The 16,291-nt window shown below is 38.8% G+C and overlaps 2 protein-coding genes across 4 annotated transcripts; both read left to right on the top strand.

Moving 5' to 3' along the window:
• The first annotated feature begins 546 nt into the window (after positions 1-546).
• Positions 547-5,777, top strand: LOC147235706 (uncharacterized). Its single transcript, XM_086143893.1, has 2 exons — positions 547-852; positions 1,839-5,777. Exon 2 carries the CDS (start codon positions 1,982-1,984, stop codon positions 3,761-3,763), a length of 1,782 nt encoding a protein of 593 aa, XP_086000019.1. The 5' UTR covers positions 547-852; positions 1,839-1,981; the 3' UTR covers positions 3,764-5,777.
• Positions 5,778-6,216: 439 nt separating this feature from the next.
• On the top strand, positions 6,217-16,063 carry LOC147235705 (casein kinase II subunit alpha'-like). 3 transcript variants are annotated; one of them, XM_086143890.1, is made up of 13 exons: positions 6,217-6,263; positions 9,921-10,297; positions 10,487-10,598; positions 11,703-11,804; positions 11,991-12,041; positions 12,217-12,276; positions 12,854-12,937; positions 13,130-13,240; positions 13,352-13,453; positions 13,633-13,733; positions 13,852-14,000; positions 14,473-14,560; positions 15,681-16,063. In XM_086143890.1, exons 2-12 carry the CDS (start codon positions 10,191-10,193, stop codon positions 14,544-14,546), a joined length of 1,053 nt encoding a protein of 350 aa, XP_086000016.1. In that variant the 5' UTR covers positions 6,217-6,263; positions 9,921-10,190; the 3' UTR covers positions 14,547-14,560; positions 15,681-16,063. The 3 variants fall into 3 exon arrangements, with proteins under 3 accessions (XP_086000016.1, XP_086000015.1, XP_086000017.1); XM_086143889.1 differs by having other exon boundaries at positions 6,225-6,446; XM_086143891.1 differs by lacking the exon at positions 11,991-12,041 and having other exon boundaries at positions 6,228-6,446.
• The last annotated feature ends 228 nt before the right edge of the window (positions 16,064-16,291 follow it).

The following is a 16,291-nucleotide window of genomic DNA, read 5'->3' as shown; positions in this document are numbered from 1 at the left end:
GCCTGGACACACCTTCCTTCTCTGCATCATGTCAACCAACTATCTACCTTTTCCTGACATAGTCCTAATATTCAAAGTCCCAACTCTCAGTCCCTCTTGTCTCTCTGCGTCCTCCTCGCCTTCCTCGACCCACAGTAGCCCAATTTCCACAGGTACCCTGTAGGTTATCAGCACCAATGGGGGTCGCTGTTAATCCGAGTCTCGACCAATCCGGCACGAGATTCTTGGGTTAAATTTGCATGTTTGGTCTCGGCACAAGTTTTATGCCAGATGCCCTTCCCGACGCAACCCTTTGAATTTATCTGGGCTTGGATGGGCTCGGGCAGACACCGACCTGTGTTGCACCCCTGAGGCTGGCTCAGGCGAGAGACTGCCCCCTCCCTCCGACATTGCATTACCTAACGTACTTGAAATACGGTTATATAAAATAATTTCATGGATGTATAATTATTACTGTAATCCCCTGTCCATATCCTTGCATCCTGATTTGTGATCTGAGTGTGTGACACACTCCCCCCTACTGTTGTGTTGTGGAAATACATTTTCCGATATATCCGCTTGGTCTTTGTGTTTTATTGAATTCCTCTCCGTCAAACTCCGACTACGATATATCGTCCCCTGGACCGTTTTCGGGCTTCCCGGTGCTTCCCTAACTTGAAACTGCTGTAGGAGCAACCTCTGAGCGGTAGCAGCTCGCTGCGTGGCGGCTTCCGGTGTCCGTTCATCTGCAGGAGGATGGCGTCTGGTTTCAACCGCATCCCCTCCACCGCCGGTCCTCCGACTCCAAAATATACCGAAGGTTGTCGGCTCCATACTTACAGCGGCAGCCACAGCCACCTTTAAACTGCTTGGGTACGTCAGGACGAAGTGCTATTTGTGTTTTGTGGTCTTTGCTACTTTTACAGGCTCAGTTGCAGGATGTGCATTTTCCGCTGCAGCTCCGCGGAGGCCTAGTTTAATTCGGGGTCCGTTTTCAGTTGAGGTTCCTATGTATCGTTTACCAGTCAACGTTATTGTGGCCTTTTTTTAAGCGGCATTTCAGGCGAAGGCTCGATAGCTTATAGCCTCTGCTCCGAGCGCTTTCGCGTTGTTGGCCTGTCTGTTGGTGTTATGTGTGGTTCATATCATGACATATGTCTTCAATTTAATTTAATGTAGGTTAGCCGGCCGTAATCGCGAAGGAAGTCCAGTTGTTTAGTAACGTTAGCCGTAACTAGCGATTAGCAGTTAGCCGCAGCTAACGAACGTATTCCGGGCTGGGCTAGCAAAATACTGGTACTGAAATTGTTTTATTTTGTGCCGTAATAACACGATATCTTGGTAGTACACTGAGCTATGAAGCAGTGTTACACTGAACAACAAATAACATGCATGACTAACACATACTAAGATTGTATCATTAACATTACGTGTCTAACAAATTGTCCCAGGAAATAGCCTAAGCCCAGTTTTGCTTTGAATGTATGTCACCCTGTTATTGCAGAGTGTCGTTCAGGCTCATTTTCGGCTGTGCACATGCATTACGGATAACACCAGCCATTGAATTGACCTGTTTGGGAACAATGATGTATCACTACTTCACATTCACATCTATGCTAGTGGGTTTGACCTCCCCAAAACGATTGTTGTATACTAACACTCGTTTGTTCAAAGAAATAAATACACCCACCAAAATTAAATAGTGCCAACATCTTTTAAAGGCATTTTATGCATATGGAGTACTTTTTTTAGCTTGAATACTCATTCTCCGCATCACAGTTTCAGTTGATCGATGTGGAAAGTAATGTATTTTGTTAAAATTTAAAAAAATCTTCTGTTCATCTTTTTTTTTCCTCCAGGGTTCCACAGCAATCTCAAGAGACGCATGTAAATACTATTAAGGCAATTGGCCTCACAGTGTTCAGATTGCCATTACTTAAACAACATCCCACCTTAGTTTGACACTGGAAACCCACTTATCTCCTGGGCTCTGAATCCTTACATGCAAAGTGGAAAGATGACGGAGGCGTGGCAGCAGCAACAGCAGCAGCATGCAGTGGCTCCTCCTTCTGTAGTGCACACACTCCCACAGGCCACTGACAACACTCTGGGCTGCACAGTATATGGAGTAGTTCTTCAGCCAGATTCCTCTCTGCAGCAACCCCAGCATAGCCAGCAGCATGGTGTGCAAGGCCAACAGCCCTCCTTACAGGTGGGAGGAGAGAGAGGACATAAATGTGGAGCCTGTGGTCATGACATATCTCACCTGGCTAACCCTCATGAACACCAGTGCATGGTTACCCAAGACCGGTCCTTCCAGTGTACACAGTGTATGAAGATCTTCAGCCAGGCCACAGACCTTTTAGAGCATCAATGTGTGCAGGTGGAGCAGAAACCTTTTGTGTGTGGTGTGTGCAAGATGGGGTTCTCATTGCTTACATCGCTGGCCCAGCATCATAACTCGCATGGCAATGGCAACAACCCAATGAAGTGCTCCATCTGTGAGAAAACGTACCGGCCAGGATCAGGAAATGTCACCCCGACCTCTTCTGCTGCCAACCCCCAGCAGCCCTCCACTGGTGAGACATCTGGTGGTGGTGCAGCAATCAGTGCCTCGTCCCCACCTACATTTGAGGCCTCTGCACCAGACAGGCCATATAAGTGCTCAGTGTGCCACAAATCTTTTCGGCATTTGTCAGAGTTGACCCGCCATGAGAGGGTACACACAGGTGAAAAGCCATACAAATGTGACACATGTGATAAAAGCTTCAGCCAGTCCTCACATCTAGCGCACCACCAGCGTACACACAGCTCTGAGCGGCCATATAAATGTGCTGTGTGTGAGAAGAGTTTTAAGCACCGCTCTCACCTTGTGCGGCACATGTATGCTCATTCGGGTGAGCACCTATTTAAGTGCAATTTGTGTGAAATGCACTTTAAGGAGTCTTCGGAACTCCTCCACCACCAATGCCAACCGGAAGGAGAGAGGCCCTTCCGCTGTGGTTCATGTGGAAAGAGCTTTAAGCGTCCGTCTGACCTGCGGCAGCATGAGCGCACCCACTCAGAGGAACGACCTTTCCAGTGTGAGGAATGCCAGATGAGCTTCAAGCAGCAGTATGCTCTCGTACGCCATCGACGCACTCATAAAAATCCAGCTGATCGTCCTTTCAAATGTAACCTGTGTGATAAGGGATTTCTCCAACCGTCCCACCTGCTTTATCACCAGCAGGTGCATGGTATGGAAAGTTTGTTTAAGTGTGCATCCTGCCAGAAATCTTTCAGCCAATCAGGAGAACTGTTACGGCACAAATGTGGTGGGGAAGTAGAAAAGCCCTACAAGTGTGATGTGTGTGGCAAAGGTTACAAAAAGAATTCAACACTGCAGCGCCATCAAAACACTCACTGCACAGAGAAGCCATTGAAATGCTCCTTGTGCGATAAGCGCTTTGTTTCTTCCTCGGAGTTTGTCCAACATCGGTGCGACCCAACCCGCGAGAAGCCACTGAAATGTCCTGATTGTGAAAAGCGCTTCAGGTACTCCTCTGAGCTACAGCGTCATCGTCGTGTTCACACTGGGGAGAAACCTTTTAAGTGTGCCAGCTGTGACAAGAGTTTCAAACAGCGCGAGCATCTGGCCAAGCATCAGAGTGTGCACTCCAGGGAAACGCAGTTTAAGTGTGTATGGTGTGGTGAGCGTTTTGTTGACCTCACTGCATTGCAGGAGCACACAGTTCAGCACACTGCTGAAGGTGAAAGTTTCCCTGAAGCTCCCTGCATCCCATGAGCAGCACATCAAATGTGACTTTTGCCCTCAAATCAACATGTGCCAGCCTCCATTTTCCCAACTATAGGTTCTAACATCCACCTGTTAATTATATTTAATATTTTTTATAGGATCAATAGTATTAAGAATCAAATCCTCATCCTCTGAGTGAAAGTAAACAACTTATATTCATAGACTAGTATCCCTTGTGCATTGAAATCGGGGTAAAGACTTGAAAAACTGAGGGGGGAAAGGCTTGTAATGTAACATGGGAAGATCATGATTTTGTTCAGTGTTGAGTGTGGGATTTATTTTGTGGTTGCATGTGATTGTTTGTGACTGTTGCTGAGAAAGAAGCAAGAACTTTCATACAGCTGTGAGATATATGTGATCATGTGTAAACTCATTTGAAATCCATGTGCCTTTTTTTAACCCATCACTCAATTTGTGTTGCATTGATCTCATGTCCAGTATAGCAAAGACCCTCCCATCCTCACACAGCGCCCAGCCTGTGCAACAGTATCTTTTCACATTAGACTTTAGGTAGTATCTGTTTGTGCATGAATATTTATCACTTTTTAATATCACTGTTGTATAATAGGTTTGGTTCATTTAGGAAAATATTCTAAGAGGAAGGAAAAAGCAAGTGGTGTAAAAATTGTACAGCTTGTGTCTCATGGAAACTGTGTTTGTTGCATCTTTGTATGAAAACAAAAGACATCTGTAGGTAACTAACCCATACCTATTATGTCATATGAACACTTGACATGTGCAATAGAACATGCACAATGTAATATTTATGACTACTGATTAATGGCATAGTCTACTCTGTTATATTAAAGATTGTGTGTATGCGCTCATGTAAACATTGAAAACTGTATAGTGCTTATGTTACCTGCTTTTGTATTCACCATGAATGAGCTTGCTGCATTTTGCAAGCACTTTAGTTTGATTACAAATCAGATTATCACAAAGCTTATTCTGACAAACTTCCAATTATATTGCTCACTTGCCACACACTAACTAGTTACTGTACCATAGACCTGAGAGTTTTTTTTTTTTTTTTTTTTTTAACGAAGAACCGATCTTGAAATATCCTCACAGGATTCTGGCTTAATCTTTGTCCAGACTTCCCATACAACAGATTACTTTGATTAAGCCTCAAAGTTGGAAAATGTGTGTTGGTTTATGCAGAGGATACAGTTGAAATGTGTGTAATCTAGTTTACTGTGTGGATTTCTATATTCTGTACAATATTTTCAGTATATTTAAAGGAAGGTATTTGGAATTTTAAAACTAATGGACAAAGGGAAACACATTAGGAAACTGATGTGGGGTGGGGCACACATACGCTGTGGATGTGCCACAGTGGAGGTCTTGATGAGTCCACTGCAAACCCAGAAGAGGATTAAGTGAAAATGTGGAATAATGCATTGGATTTTCAACAAATAAATATAAATTGTTCATACTGTACACAGACAAATAAAAAAAACATTATGAAAAGTACTTTGTAGAATTATTATTGACAAATTCAGTTGTCCAAGCATTTGTTGCTGAAGGTACAATACCTCAGTGTTTCCTGTGGAAAACAACACTTTACTTTGTGTACTAGTGTATTAGTTTAATAGCTGCACATTCATTTTCTATAGACGTTTTTACAAAAAAAAACCGTCTAAACACAAATCTTGAACAACGTACAAAAGATTATTTGCAAACCAACGTGCAAAATGATTATTTGATAGGACTGTAGAGATTGCATGATGTTCTTGGCATCTAACCCATGGCACACACCGAATGATGTTCACGTAGCAGAGCAATGCTAAAAAAAAACGAGTCTTGATAAATGACAAACTCAAAACAATCATGAAATACATTAACTATGAATTTCTGTATTTTCTCAATCAATGGACGAAACACTTACTGAAGTTCCTATACAAAGCGGTCAGGCAGGCGATCTAATTCAGTCCAAACTGAAGTTTTTAACACGTTTACTTACGGAAAGACAAAAAACAATTTTGACCGAAACAAATCCCATATTTGGTCTCGTCAAACGTTGCGGTAGGTCCTCGATTAATGTAAAGGTTATCTTGATTCAATAAAACCACAAAATCACACTTTAGATTGGAATCCATGGAACAACGAAATGAAGATCTCGTCTTTGTTGGCGTTACACGATCTCGCTTATATCAACCGACCCATGTTTTTGTTTTTATTTTTGTACCTCATTCTCCGTTGAATTGCATACATCGATTTAGTGACATTGGGCGGTGTTCAGGTTGTTCAGTATACAATGAATAAAATGAAAATGCTGTAAAATCCATTCTAACGCACGATTTTTAATTATATTTTTCTTTTTTACTCTATGTGTCAAGTGAAGCCTGGTGTCAAAATTTATTAATTTCCATTTTTTTTACCATTACTTCATATTTCTTGACATTTAATAGATTTTCAGGTCACCGAGCTGACCGGTTTACTTCCGGTTGATGTTTACTGAAAAAGGGAAAGACCATCCCTGCTTGAGGTACCACCACCACCATCACCCACATGACAAACTTACCAAATTAATAATTGTGAGAATTTTACATACATTATCTGGAACTGTACTCCTGGTTGCATCACGTTGCTGTTCTGGAGGAAAAAGTGCTGCTGGTAACAAGCTAACGCTAACGTAGATGTCGGGCGGAGTCAACATTTCTACGACGAGGTTAGCCGGCTAACTTTAGCCCGTTTATTGATTTTACATTTCAGAAAGAGCCATAAATCTTACATGAATTCAGAACAGACTTTGTCAGTTCAAACACACGTATGCAGTGTTGTTGTATGAATGCGAAGTAATTTCTATTTTTTCTGATTTGTTTTTAAAGCTAACGTTGGGTCACCGCAACTTGTTAGCTAAGTGTGTAAATGATCGTAAAATTATGCTAGCGCTCCCAAACGGGTTCTGGTGTAGCAGGAGATGCGTCAAGTCAACTCGTCTCAGTTTAGGTGAAAATAATAATAATGGTGGGTTGTGAAAAAAAACATCTATCATTTATCCGATATCTAATCGATATCCATGCCATCTTTAGACCTGGGTGTAATTGATTTGACGAAACTGACTCTTTCCATTAAATATGACGGCGCTGTATGTTCTGTCCGCCGTCCAGTTTTTAGCCTCCAATGGTTATGGAGCTAAAATACAGTGTTTTTAGCCAACACTCAAACTAGTGGGAGTAAAAATTCTTAAATGGCCTCTCCAGTGTTTGTACTTACTTAACATTGGTTTCATAAATGGGACCGAATTTTCACTGCTTCTACCAAATCTACTGAGTCCAGTTTTCACTGTATAGCGACAGCTGGACGCATAGGTCCAGTGATGTGCAGTAAAATTGGCCTTTTCATTTTGATAATTACATTATTGTAAATCATCATGCTGGGTGGTTTCTCAGTACATTTAAATGTGATATTATATCATTAATTTCTATGATACAATTGTGTTCCATAATCTTAACATTTGCATCCAGGTATGGATAATCTCTTTGTTAATATATTTTATTAAGTGAATGGTAGCCAAATTAATTTTCTCAGCAAATCTGCATGCTGGTTTTCTAAATATTTGGAAACCACCATTAATAATCATCTCCAGTTTGACACAAGTATACATCAGAAGCAGCTTTTTTTAAATTCATTTATCTTGTTTTAACCAAATAACAAACCATTATTCCAAATAGTGCTCAAATGTCTATGAAATTACCAAGAAATTTTGTGAAAATCAGTTCAAAATTAAACATGGATATGCAGGAAATCTGCATCAAAGTGCCTGGACATCCAAGAAATTAAAACAGTAACAAAGACATTGCCTCAAAATAATTGCCTGACTCTGATTATAGTAAATAGACTTTCCCTATGATTGACATTGATATGACAATCTTAAGACATCCTTTCAGGGTGAATACTGGGGTGTTTAAAAAAAGCAAGTGTCATTTACGTTGTGGATGATGTCTACTATCACACTTGAACCACATGAACCAATAAGGACCAACCAAGAAAATAGAATCAATAAAGTTAAGGTCAAGCAGTTGAGGCTGCTTTGCAGTTAACCTCAGCTTGTTCAGAGAGGTGAGGGAAGCGTGTCTAAGACTGGCTTACAAAAAAACTATGGTTGGTTCTCAGCTATTTATTTATTTATTTGTCCTCCCCCATCCATATTTCTTCACTCACTGTTAAAATATCAATGCTTGAATTCAAGCATGTGTGTAGCTGTCGCTGTTCTTTTTCTGTGGCTGTTTGCATGACCTGAACACTATATTGTTAGTTTATTGTTAGATTATGTTGCATTATGAGTCATTTCTGCCAGTTGACCTGAAATCCATCCTAGGTGGTAACTGCTGCAGACATCTTTAATTTGGTGCCCTTTGTTGTTACCGTAATTGGAATGGTAATGATATCGGTCATGTGATATAATTTTATTCATTTTGATAAAGAATTTGGTACATTATTTTGCTATCAGCATCAAGGTGCTTCCCCCTTACATAATTTGTTTCATTTCACAATAATAGGAACATACCACCAGTAAATGGAAGTTAGACATTTTAAGAGAAAATTTAACTTAAAATAATCAAATGCTTAAAGACCTTAAATCATCCCCAAGTTATTTATAAATAAATACTAAATAAAAATTTTATCTTTTCCATTAAGAAATCAAAAACCTAAAAAGAAACTTGAATGACTGAAATTATATACTTTAAAGGTAATACAGTATCCAAATTAAAATGTTAAATTTCCAGGCCACACAGTCTGCATCCCAACATTTAATTTCACATTAAAAAACATTAAAAATACTGTTTACGGGTCAATAACACAATACTGATATGATATTTGTAAAATGCCTTTACAGCCACTTGTAATCGCTCACAGATAAAATAATAAAAATATTAATTTTGGTATAATACATCAATGACAAGTAATTGATTCATGGGAAAGAAAATGTTTTTGCAGACATCAGAGGGTTTCTTGCAAAGTTTTCATCAGTCATCTTCTTGTGTGAGAGTTTGTCAATTATATTATTATTTATGGGAAGGAATCCTTTATGTCTTGGTAAAATTTTTAATCTTAGCTCCTTGAAGTTACTCAACACATCTTGCTCTTTCTGAAGATTTCACTTAAAACCAGTAAGAAATCACAGAAAGTAAGTCAGATTAACTAATAGTAGAACAGCTGATGACTTTGAACTTCAGAGTCAGTCCAGCATTTTTGTTTTTACAAACAGAATAAAGAAATGGCTTCAAGCAAAATAACTGTCATATTACTTTTCCATTGCTGCTTCTCTCAGTCATGGTCTCTAAGGTCTGTGTGTAATTCAAGTTAAATTGACAGGATGGAGACACAAATTATTCTGTAGACCCTGGGTAAATGGCTGATAGAACTGACCTCAGAAAATGCATCTGCATTCGTAAGAAAGGTTCTGGTTGGGGTTTAAGTAGCAACAGGGCAGTCAGACGGAACCTTTTGTCTTGACTGGAGGAATGTGGGATATGTTTAGTGGGTGGACTAATATTGATGTCATATTAGGGAAGTTCATTTTCTGTGATGTCACAAGGGGAGGCATATAGAATGCTGTGGTGTCACTTTAATGGCACACAAACACCCATAGAAGAAGTTGGAAAAACATTTACATCACTTTTCAAGTGCTTTGACCAGTTGCATCCTTGTTTTGTCCAAATATACATCTATAATGACTTGACATTAGCTGCTACCATCCAGCTAATCGCTAGAATCTCTTATCACTCTCTAGCAGCATTTTATTGTGATAATTTACAAATGATGTGAGTTCATTTTTGCAAAATCATTATCATATTCCTTTACTTCTTCTACATCGATGTTAGAATTAGTATCTGTATTTTATGGTTTGTGATAATAGACTGCTGGTTGTACAATAAAAACAAAACAGCCTAATACTGTGTTTTACCATGACAATGATAGATAACCACTAGAATTGGTCTTTATAGGTGAGGATTAGTCTTTTCTGAAATTTCACTGCTTCCGTCCAGCCTTCATTTGACCTATATTACATGTTTGTAGTGTTTTTTGAGGTGGACCTGGTTTGATGCTGCCTAGAGGCCAACATTGCCGTTACATAATATCTGCCTTAGTCCTCTCTGCTTCAGCTTGTCCTATCTTGTGTCCTGTATCCCTGCAGCTGGCGGGTCTTCATCCCATCCTGCCTAATATCCTGCTCAGGGGCATCGCACACTCTGTCATTGTAGCTCTTTCTGTCTGCACAACAGCTGCGTCAGATTGGCCTGACGCCTCTCATCAGAGGGCACAAGCAGCCAAAGCCAATGGTAAGCACGGCACAAGAGTCTTGCAGCCTAATATTCTAGAGAGTGGGTGTGCTGCTTTCCAGTACCGGGCCAAGAAATATTCAGCGGAAGGTGAAAGTCTTCGACACGGAGCCTCTAGGCTAGCGATGCCCGGATCCACACCGGCCAGCAGCAAGGCACGGGTGTACACCGATGTCAACACACAGAAGAACAGAGAATACTGGGACTATGATGCACATGTGCCTAACTGGAGGTACATTTTAAATCACAAGCATTATGGTGTCACAAAATTGGGAGTGGGCTGAATACATTTTAATCTACTCTGAAGTTTCATGTTTTTTAGACATGACACAAATATAACAATTAACAGATTTTGATTTGCATGCGCAGTGATCTTTTTTGTCTTTTGCTGTTGCTATGTGCTTCTACTTATTGTCAACAGCAATCAGGATAACTATCAGTTGGTGCGTAAACTAGGCAGAGGGAAGTACAGTGAAGTCTTTGAGGCCATAAATGTGACCAACAATGAGAAAGTGGTGGTGAAAATCCTCAAGGTGAGTCCTATATGTACTTGTTTTGCTTTCTTCTTTTTCTATATGAGCCTCTCCAGTCTCATTTAATTTCTAATCATATTGTCTGCTTAGATATGAAATGTCTTGCCAGACATGTAACACAAGCATGCCACCATCAAAGAAATAAATAAAAATAAATCTTCCAAATACATTTAAAAAAAATGTTAACACAGCATTGCTGTTTTCATCATGTGAATTTATGATGTCAAATGTTACATTTTCCTTTTAATAGGTTTGATTTTTTTTTTTGAATTGGATAACTGTAATTAATTTTATGTTTTGTTTTTTGAAGAGGCAAGTTGGTGATTTACTGATGCTATATGATGTTGAATCCCATTAAATGTACTCCTTAAGAATAATTGTGAAATACATTTACATATCTGTTTTAAAAATTTTGACGGTTTTATAATATTCTTGGTGTTTGATTCTCAGGCAAACCCCAGCTCATTAAAATCAAAATATGGATTAATTTTGAATTTTCAGTTAATTTTTCATTTGACCTTACAAATTTGTGTATTTGCAAAAGGCCTTTTTGTGACATTAGATTTTGTATAGTTAACAGATAACTTATTATAAAATCTAAAAATTGTGAGAAAGAATTTTGTAGAGGTAGCATGTACCATGCCATGATGTGGTTAAAAAGATTAAAACAGCAACATTAAATCCTTTTTTAGTATGTGTGACATTTCCCTTCTGGGCTCCTGTTATACAGGCTCCGTTGTCTCCCCTGTATTTTTAAAACATAATTAGCATTGTACCCTCTTCTAGTTGGTATAGAGGATGACCTTCAGAAATAGCACCACCCACAACAAAGCACCCATTGCTTGACTGTATGGTGGAACAATTTACATCTTCCTATTACCTTTTGCCAGTTTTATGACAATTCAGCTAAGATTCCCCATATATATCGATGGTAATGTAATTCTGATCTTAATGTCTGTAAAAACTTTTCCAACATAATTATGTAATTACTTTGCGCTGTAGATGATTACGTGCAACAAATCTTCTTTTTCTAAGTCTACTGGAACGAGTCACAGCTAGTTCTAAAGCTATTAAGATAACTTGAATTACTTTATTGTCTGACAGCCTGTTAAGAAGAAGAAAATCAAGCGGGAAATCAAAATTCTTGAAAACTTGCGCGGCGGAACCAACATCATTCGCCTGGTTGACACAGTCAAAGATCCGGTGGTGAGTGAATCCAATGCTCACTTTGCTGCATGTGGGCATGCCAACAGCTGTAATCCAGTCATGCTTTTAACTGTGTTAGTGTGTGCGTGTATGTATATGTGTGTCTGTGTGTTCAATGCAGTTATAATGATCTTCACCTTCCTGCTGTTCTCCTTAGTTAAGCCTTGTGTTGTCCTCTCTTTGCAGTCCAGAACACCAGCGCTTGTCTTTGAGTGCATCAATAACACAGATTTTAAGGTACCTAAGTTTGGCCGAGGTCATAAATGCAGAACTACCATTCATGCAAATGCATTTATATTCATTCTTAATAACACGCATAACCCTTCAGTTATGGCTGTAAATTTATTCAGACCAGCTGAACGACTTGCTTTATGTTTTCAAACACTCTACATGTGCCCTACATCTTCCACAGGAGCTTTACCAGAAGCTAACAGACTATGATATCCGTTACTACATGTATGAGCTTCTCAAGGTAATTATATCTTCTTACATTACTGTATGGCTTTTTAGTTTGTTTTAATGATATTGAAAGGTGAGAGCGATTAAAAAAATAAGTTTCTGCATGGCTGCTGGATATCAAAAAATCCATTTGTCACATGGACTGAAGTATGAACTGAACTCATATCTGTTTGATAACTGAACTGATTTAAGTTTATAACTTTTATCTAGTTAATGGAGAGGTCTTCAACATTTGGCCTCAAGCCACCACAATGAGCTGGGGATTCTTGATAAAAAGTATCCATGTAGATGCGGTTTATTTACTGGCATTTGTCATCAAATGTTCCAGTCGTTTATGTGGCTGTTTATGTGGCATTACTAAAATGTTTTCTCCTACAATCTACACTTCTGTAACCACATATTTGAATGCATCTATAATTTACTTATTCATGCTGTGTATCCAAGTCAGCATTGTAGCAAAGTATTTTCTATTACTAAGAATATTCTTTGTGATAGAATAACAAAGACTGTCAAAATATCCATGAAAATGACAGCAGATATTTTGAACGTTTATGGATGGTGTGAAGACATGTGCCTGTCTTTTGTTTGAGGCTCTGGACTACTGTCACAGTATGGGGATCATGCACAGGGATGTGAAGCCTCACAATGTAATGATCGACCACCAGCTGAGAAAGGTACTGCTGTAGAAATGACCTTACTCAGCATTATATCCACTATTGACCCTAAAAGAAAACCAAAATAATTGTTTTGCAAAACACTATATGAAGCATTTCATATCCGAACTAATTCATACAGGTGGAGTAGTCAATTGATTTTTATGTTGTAATATAAACTATGTAGTTAAAAGTGTTTTGTGTCTGTGGCAGCTGCGTCTTATAGATTGGGGTTTGGCAGAATTCTACCATCCAGCTCAGGAATACAACGTTAGAGTTGCCTCCCGTTATTTCAAAGGCCCAGAGCTGCTAGTGGACTATCAGGTACCTCCTTTAAGTTGTTTACTGACACTTACAGATTATGTTTTTGCACCACTGTGTTCCTACTGTTATAGTTAATATAGTATGTTTTATTTGTTCTCTTTTTTTTCCCAGATGTATGACTATAGTTTAGACATGTGGAGCCTTGGCTGTATGTTGGCCAGCATGATTTTTTTGAAGGAACCGTTTTTCCACGGTCAAGACAACTATGACCAGGTAAAATTCTAAATGAACGAATCTTCTGTCATTCTTTGGCTTGACCACCTTTGCATGATAATAACAACAACACTGTAGTGTAATGGTCTGAAAATTTGCAATTTATTTTAATGAATTGATACTGAGGATTTCTTGATTTGATAAGATGTTTGTAAACACTGGACACCATCTTTTTACAGCTGGTTCGTATTGCTAAGGTTCTTGGCACCGACGAGCTCTTTGGCTACCTGCACAAGTATCACATAGAACTGGACACTCGCTTCAAAGACCTGCTGGGACAGTGAGTGTCTCTAGCATCTGGACAGTCCAATTCCAAACAAAATCTCTCAACATTTAATATCATCACCGCAACCTGTTGTTGAAGTTTTAACTTTAGAAGTGTGGATTTGTGTGTCTAGACAAACACGAAAGCGTTGGGAGCAGTTCATCCAGACAGAAAACCAGCACCTGGTGAGTCCAGAGGCTCTGGACCTGCTCGACAAGCTGCTGCGCTATGACCATCAGCAGAGACTGACAGCGGCCGAGGCCATGCAGCACCCATACTTCTGTCAGTACTTTCTGCACACGATCTGCTATTTTTGCATGAAAGACAATGACCAGTAACTTGGCACTATATGAAATGATTGTGTAAAAATCTTCAATCTTAAAGCATTACCAAACATCACCAACTATTCTTTTTGACTTAACAAGTCTTGTTTTTCCTTGTCATGCAAAGGTCCTCAACATTACGTCCTGAGTTTCCCATAAATATTAAAATTATAAAAAGTTAAGCAGCTTAAATAAATCTCCCAAACCAGTACTTTTCTTTGAAAACTTATAAGGAGCTCACAGAATCCCGGTAACAGCAGGGTTGACCCACTAGCTACCAAAAGAAAAACATTGTTGAATTATGGCTAATAAGCCAAACTAAATCTCTAATAGATGATTACTTGATTAGAAGCTCAAAAATGTTAAAGATTTATCTTATATATTATAATAATGATAATAATAATAATAACAATAACTGTTTTTCCTCTCAGATCCTGTGGTGAAAGAACAGGCTAATGCCAATACAGACGGCACAAAGGCAATAAGCAGCTCGAATGCAACATGATGACGAGAGAGCAGGTAAGCATTCATTCCTGGAGACACTGAGAACTTGCTGCTATGGCTGCTCACGAGTTATCAATATCTAGTTTGATTTTTACAATACACATTGAATTGAAAACACAAATGACTTGTGTGAGTTGGGATATCCCCTATATAGCAATTACATGGCAGAGATGACGAGATTACAATTGGACTCACTAAAATCAAAATACTGTTTTTCAAAAGAAGTGGTAACAGTTTAAATAGTAGCCTACATATTGCGGGGTTGGGCACTAGATCCTTCACAATACTCCAAGTCACGATACAGTATTACTAGGATTTAAAATTATCTCTCTCTTGTAATTGATTACCTTTTAGCTGATATTCGTGGCCAGACAAAACCACGCTAATAGTACACATCCAATTTTCTTGCTAAAAAGTGGAACTTTGAAGCAGACTGATTAGTGCTGTTAAGTTTCACCACAGCACAGCCAAACAGTCTTTATTGATATCTAAACAAACATAAAACCATGTTCTCTGTTCAATACTGTACAACTATTGTAAGGTCATTGACAAGATTTATGAAGTGTTACTATTTTGGACATAAGCTTTGTTTATTTTGCGCTGCTTGCCTAAGGAGCAGACTTAATGTTATGTATTAAAAAAGCTAAGGATGTTGTAACATTTTGCTCTCGCCAGAGGGTGGTAATAACACATCTGAACTATCACCACCAACTAAATAGGGCTTAGTAACAAGAAGCCAGCTAGGATAAACTAAAGCTAAAATTTTCAAATAACAAAGAAAAATAACATAAAATCAATATAGGGACTTCCTTTTGATGTTATAAGAAGATCTTTAAGGTATTGTGTTTATAGAGATACAAGTTATTTATGGTTCAGTTATTGAAGTCTAAATTTAATGCAGCAAAACTAAAGACAATTAGCAACTTGCTTTAGATTTTATTATTCAGTATCTTGGGTCCAATTTCATTTGAGTCTCTGAAAATGACAATGAATTAAAATTATTGAACTCCTCTGATTATTGCAATAGCTTTGCATTCATGTTGAAATTCTACACTATCTTAAAAATTGTGTTACAGTCCTGCTAATAGTCTGTAAATATCAAGCCTAATTCTCCGTTTTTGCAATCCTCTCCTAGGAGTATCTTCATTACCTCAACTTGTGACCTTTTCGTGGCAGAGATCTCTGCCTCCACATCAATAGCCATACTGGAGCAGGATGTCAATTTTGCAGCATATAAAAACACTGATTAAAGTTCTCCCAAGCCCAGGGAATTTACATCAAGTTACAGAAAACTTGTCTGAAATCTAGCCCTCCTTCCCTCATCACTCCAACCTGTTTTTAAAGTGAGCAGAAGGACTGTCGTTGGATTAGCATCAAGCCAGCCTCTGTTCATCAGTACAATGCTGTGGTGACCAGAGATCCAATTCCACATATTAGCACTGAGTGGCATACAGGCTCTTTTCAGCTATGGATAGAACAAAAGCTATATTAAAAGAGAATAAACCATTTTTATTTTAAGAGGTGTGTTGGATCGTCATTTTTGTGTCTGTTCTTGAATTTAAAGTGTGAATAAGATGCTTGAATGCAAGAAGGGATATTTTATTGTTTTGTAGATTTTATCTCCTGAGTGATGTTACTGAAGTTTTGTGGCTTTAATGACGAGCAAGTAATTTGTTTCTAGAGATGCACATTTTCTAGTCTTGAATGGAAAGATGTGAATTTCTGTCTTCAATCCATAGGTTTCCC

Source organism: Fistularia commersonii, chromosome 3 (genome assembly GCF_037954325.1).
Source record: "Fistularia commersonii isolate RoL2024-O1a breed Wild chromosome 3, RoL_Fcom_v1.0, whole genome shotgun sequence".
In the NCBI taxonomy this organism is placed as follows: Eukaryota; Metazoa; Chordata; class Actinopteri; order Syngnathiformes; family Fistulariidae; genus Fistularia; species Fistularia commersonii.
Note: the sequence above shows the minus strand (reverse complement) of the source record. Positions and strands in the feature narration are given on the sequence as shown.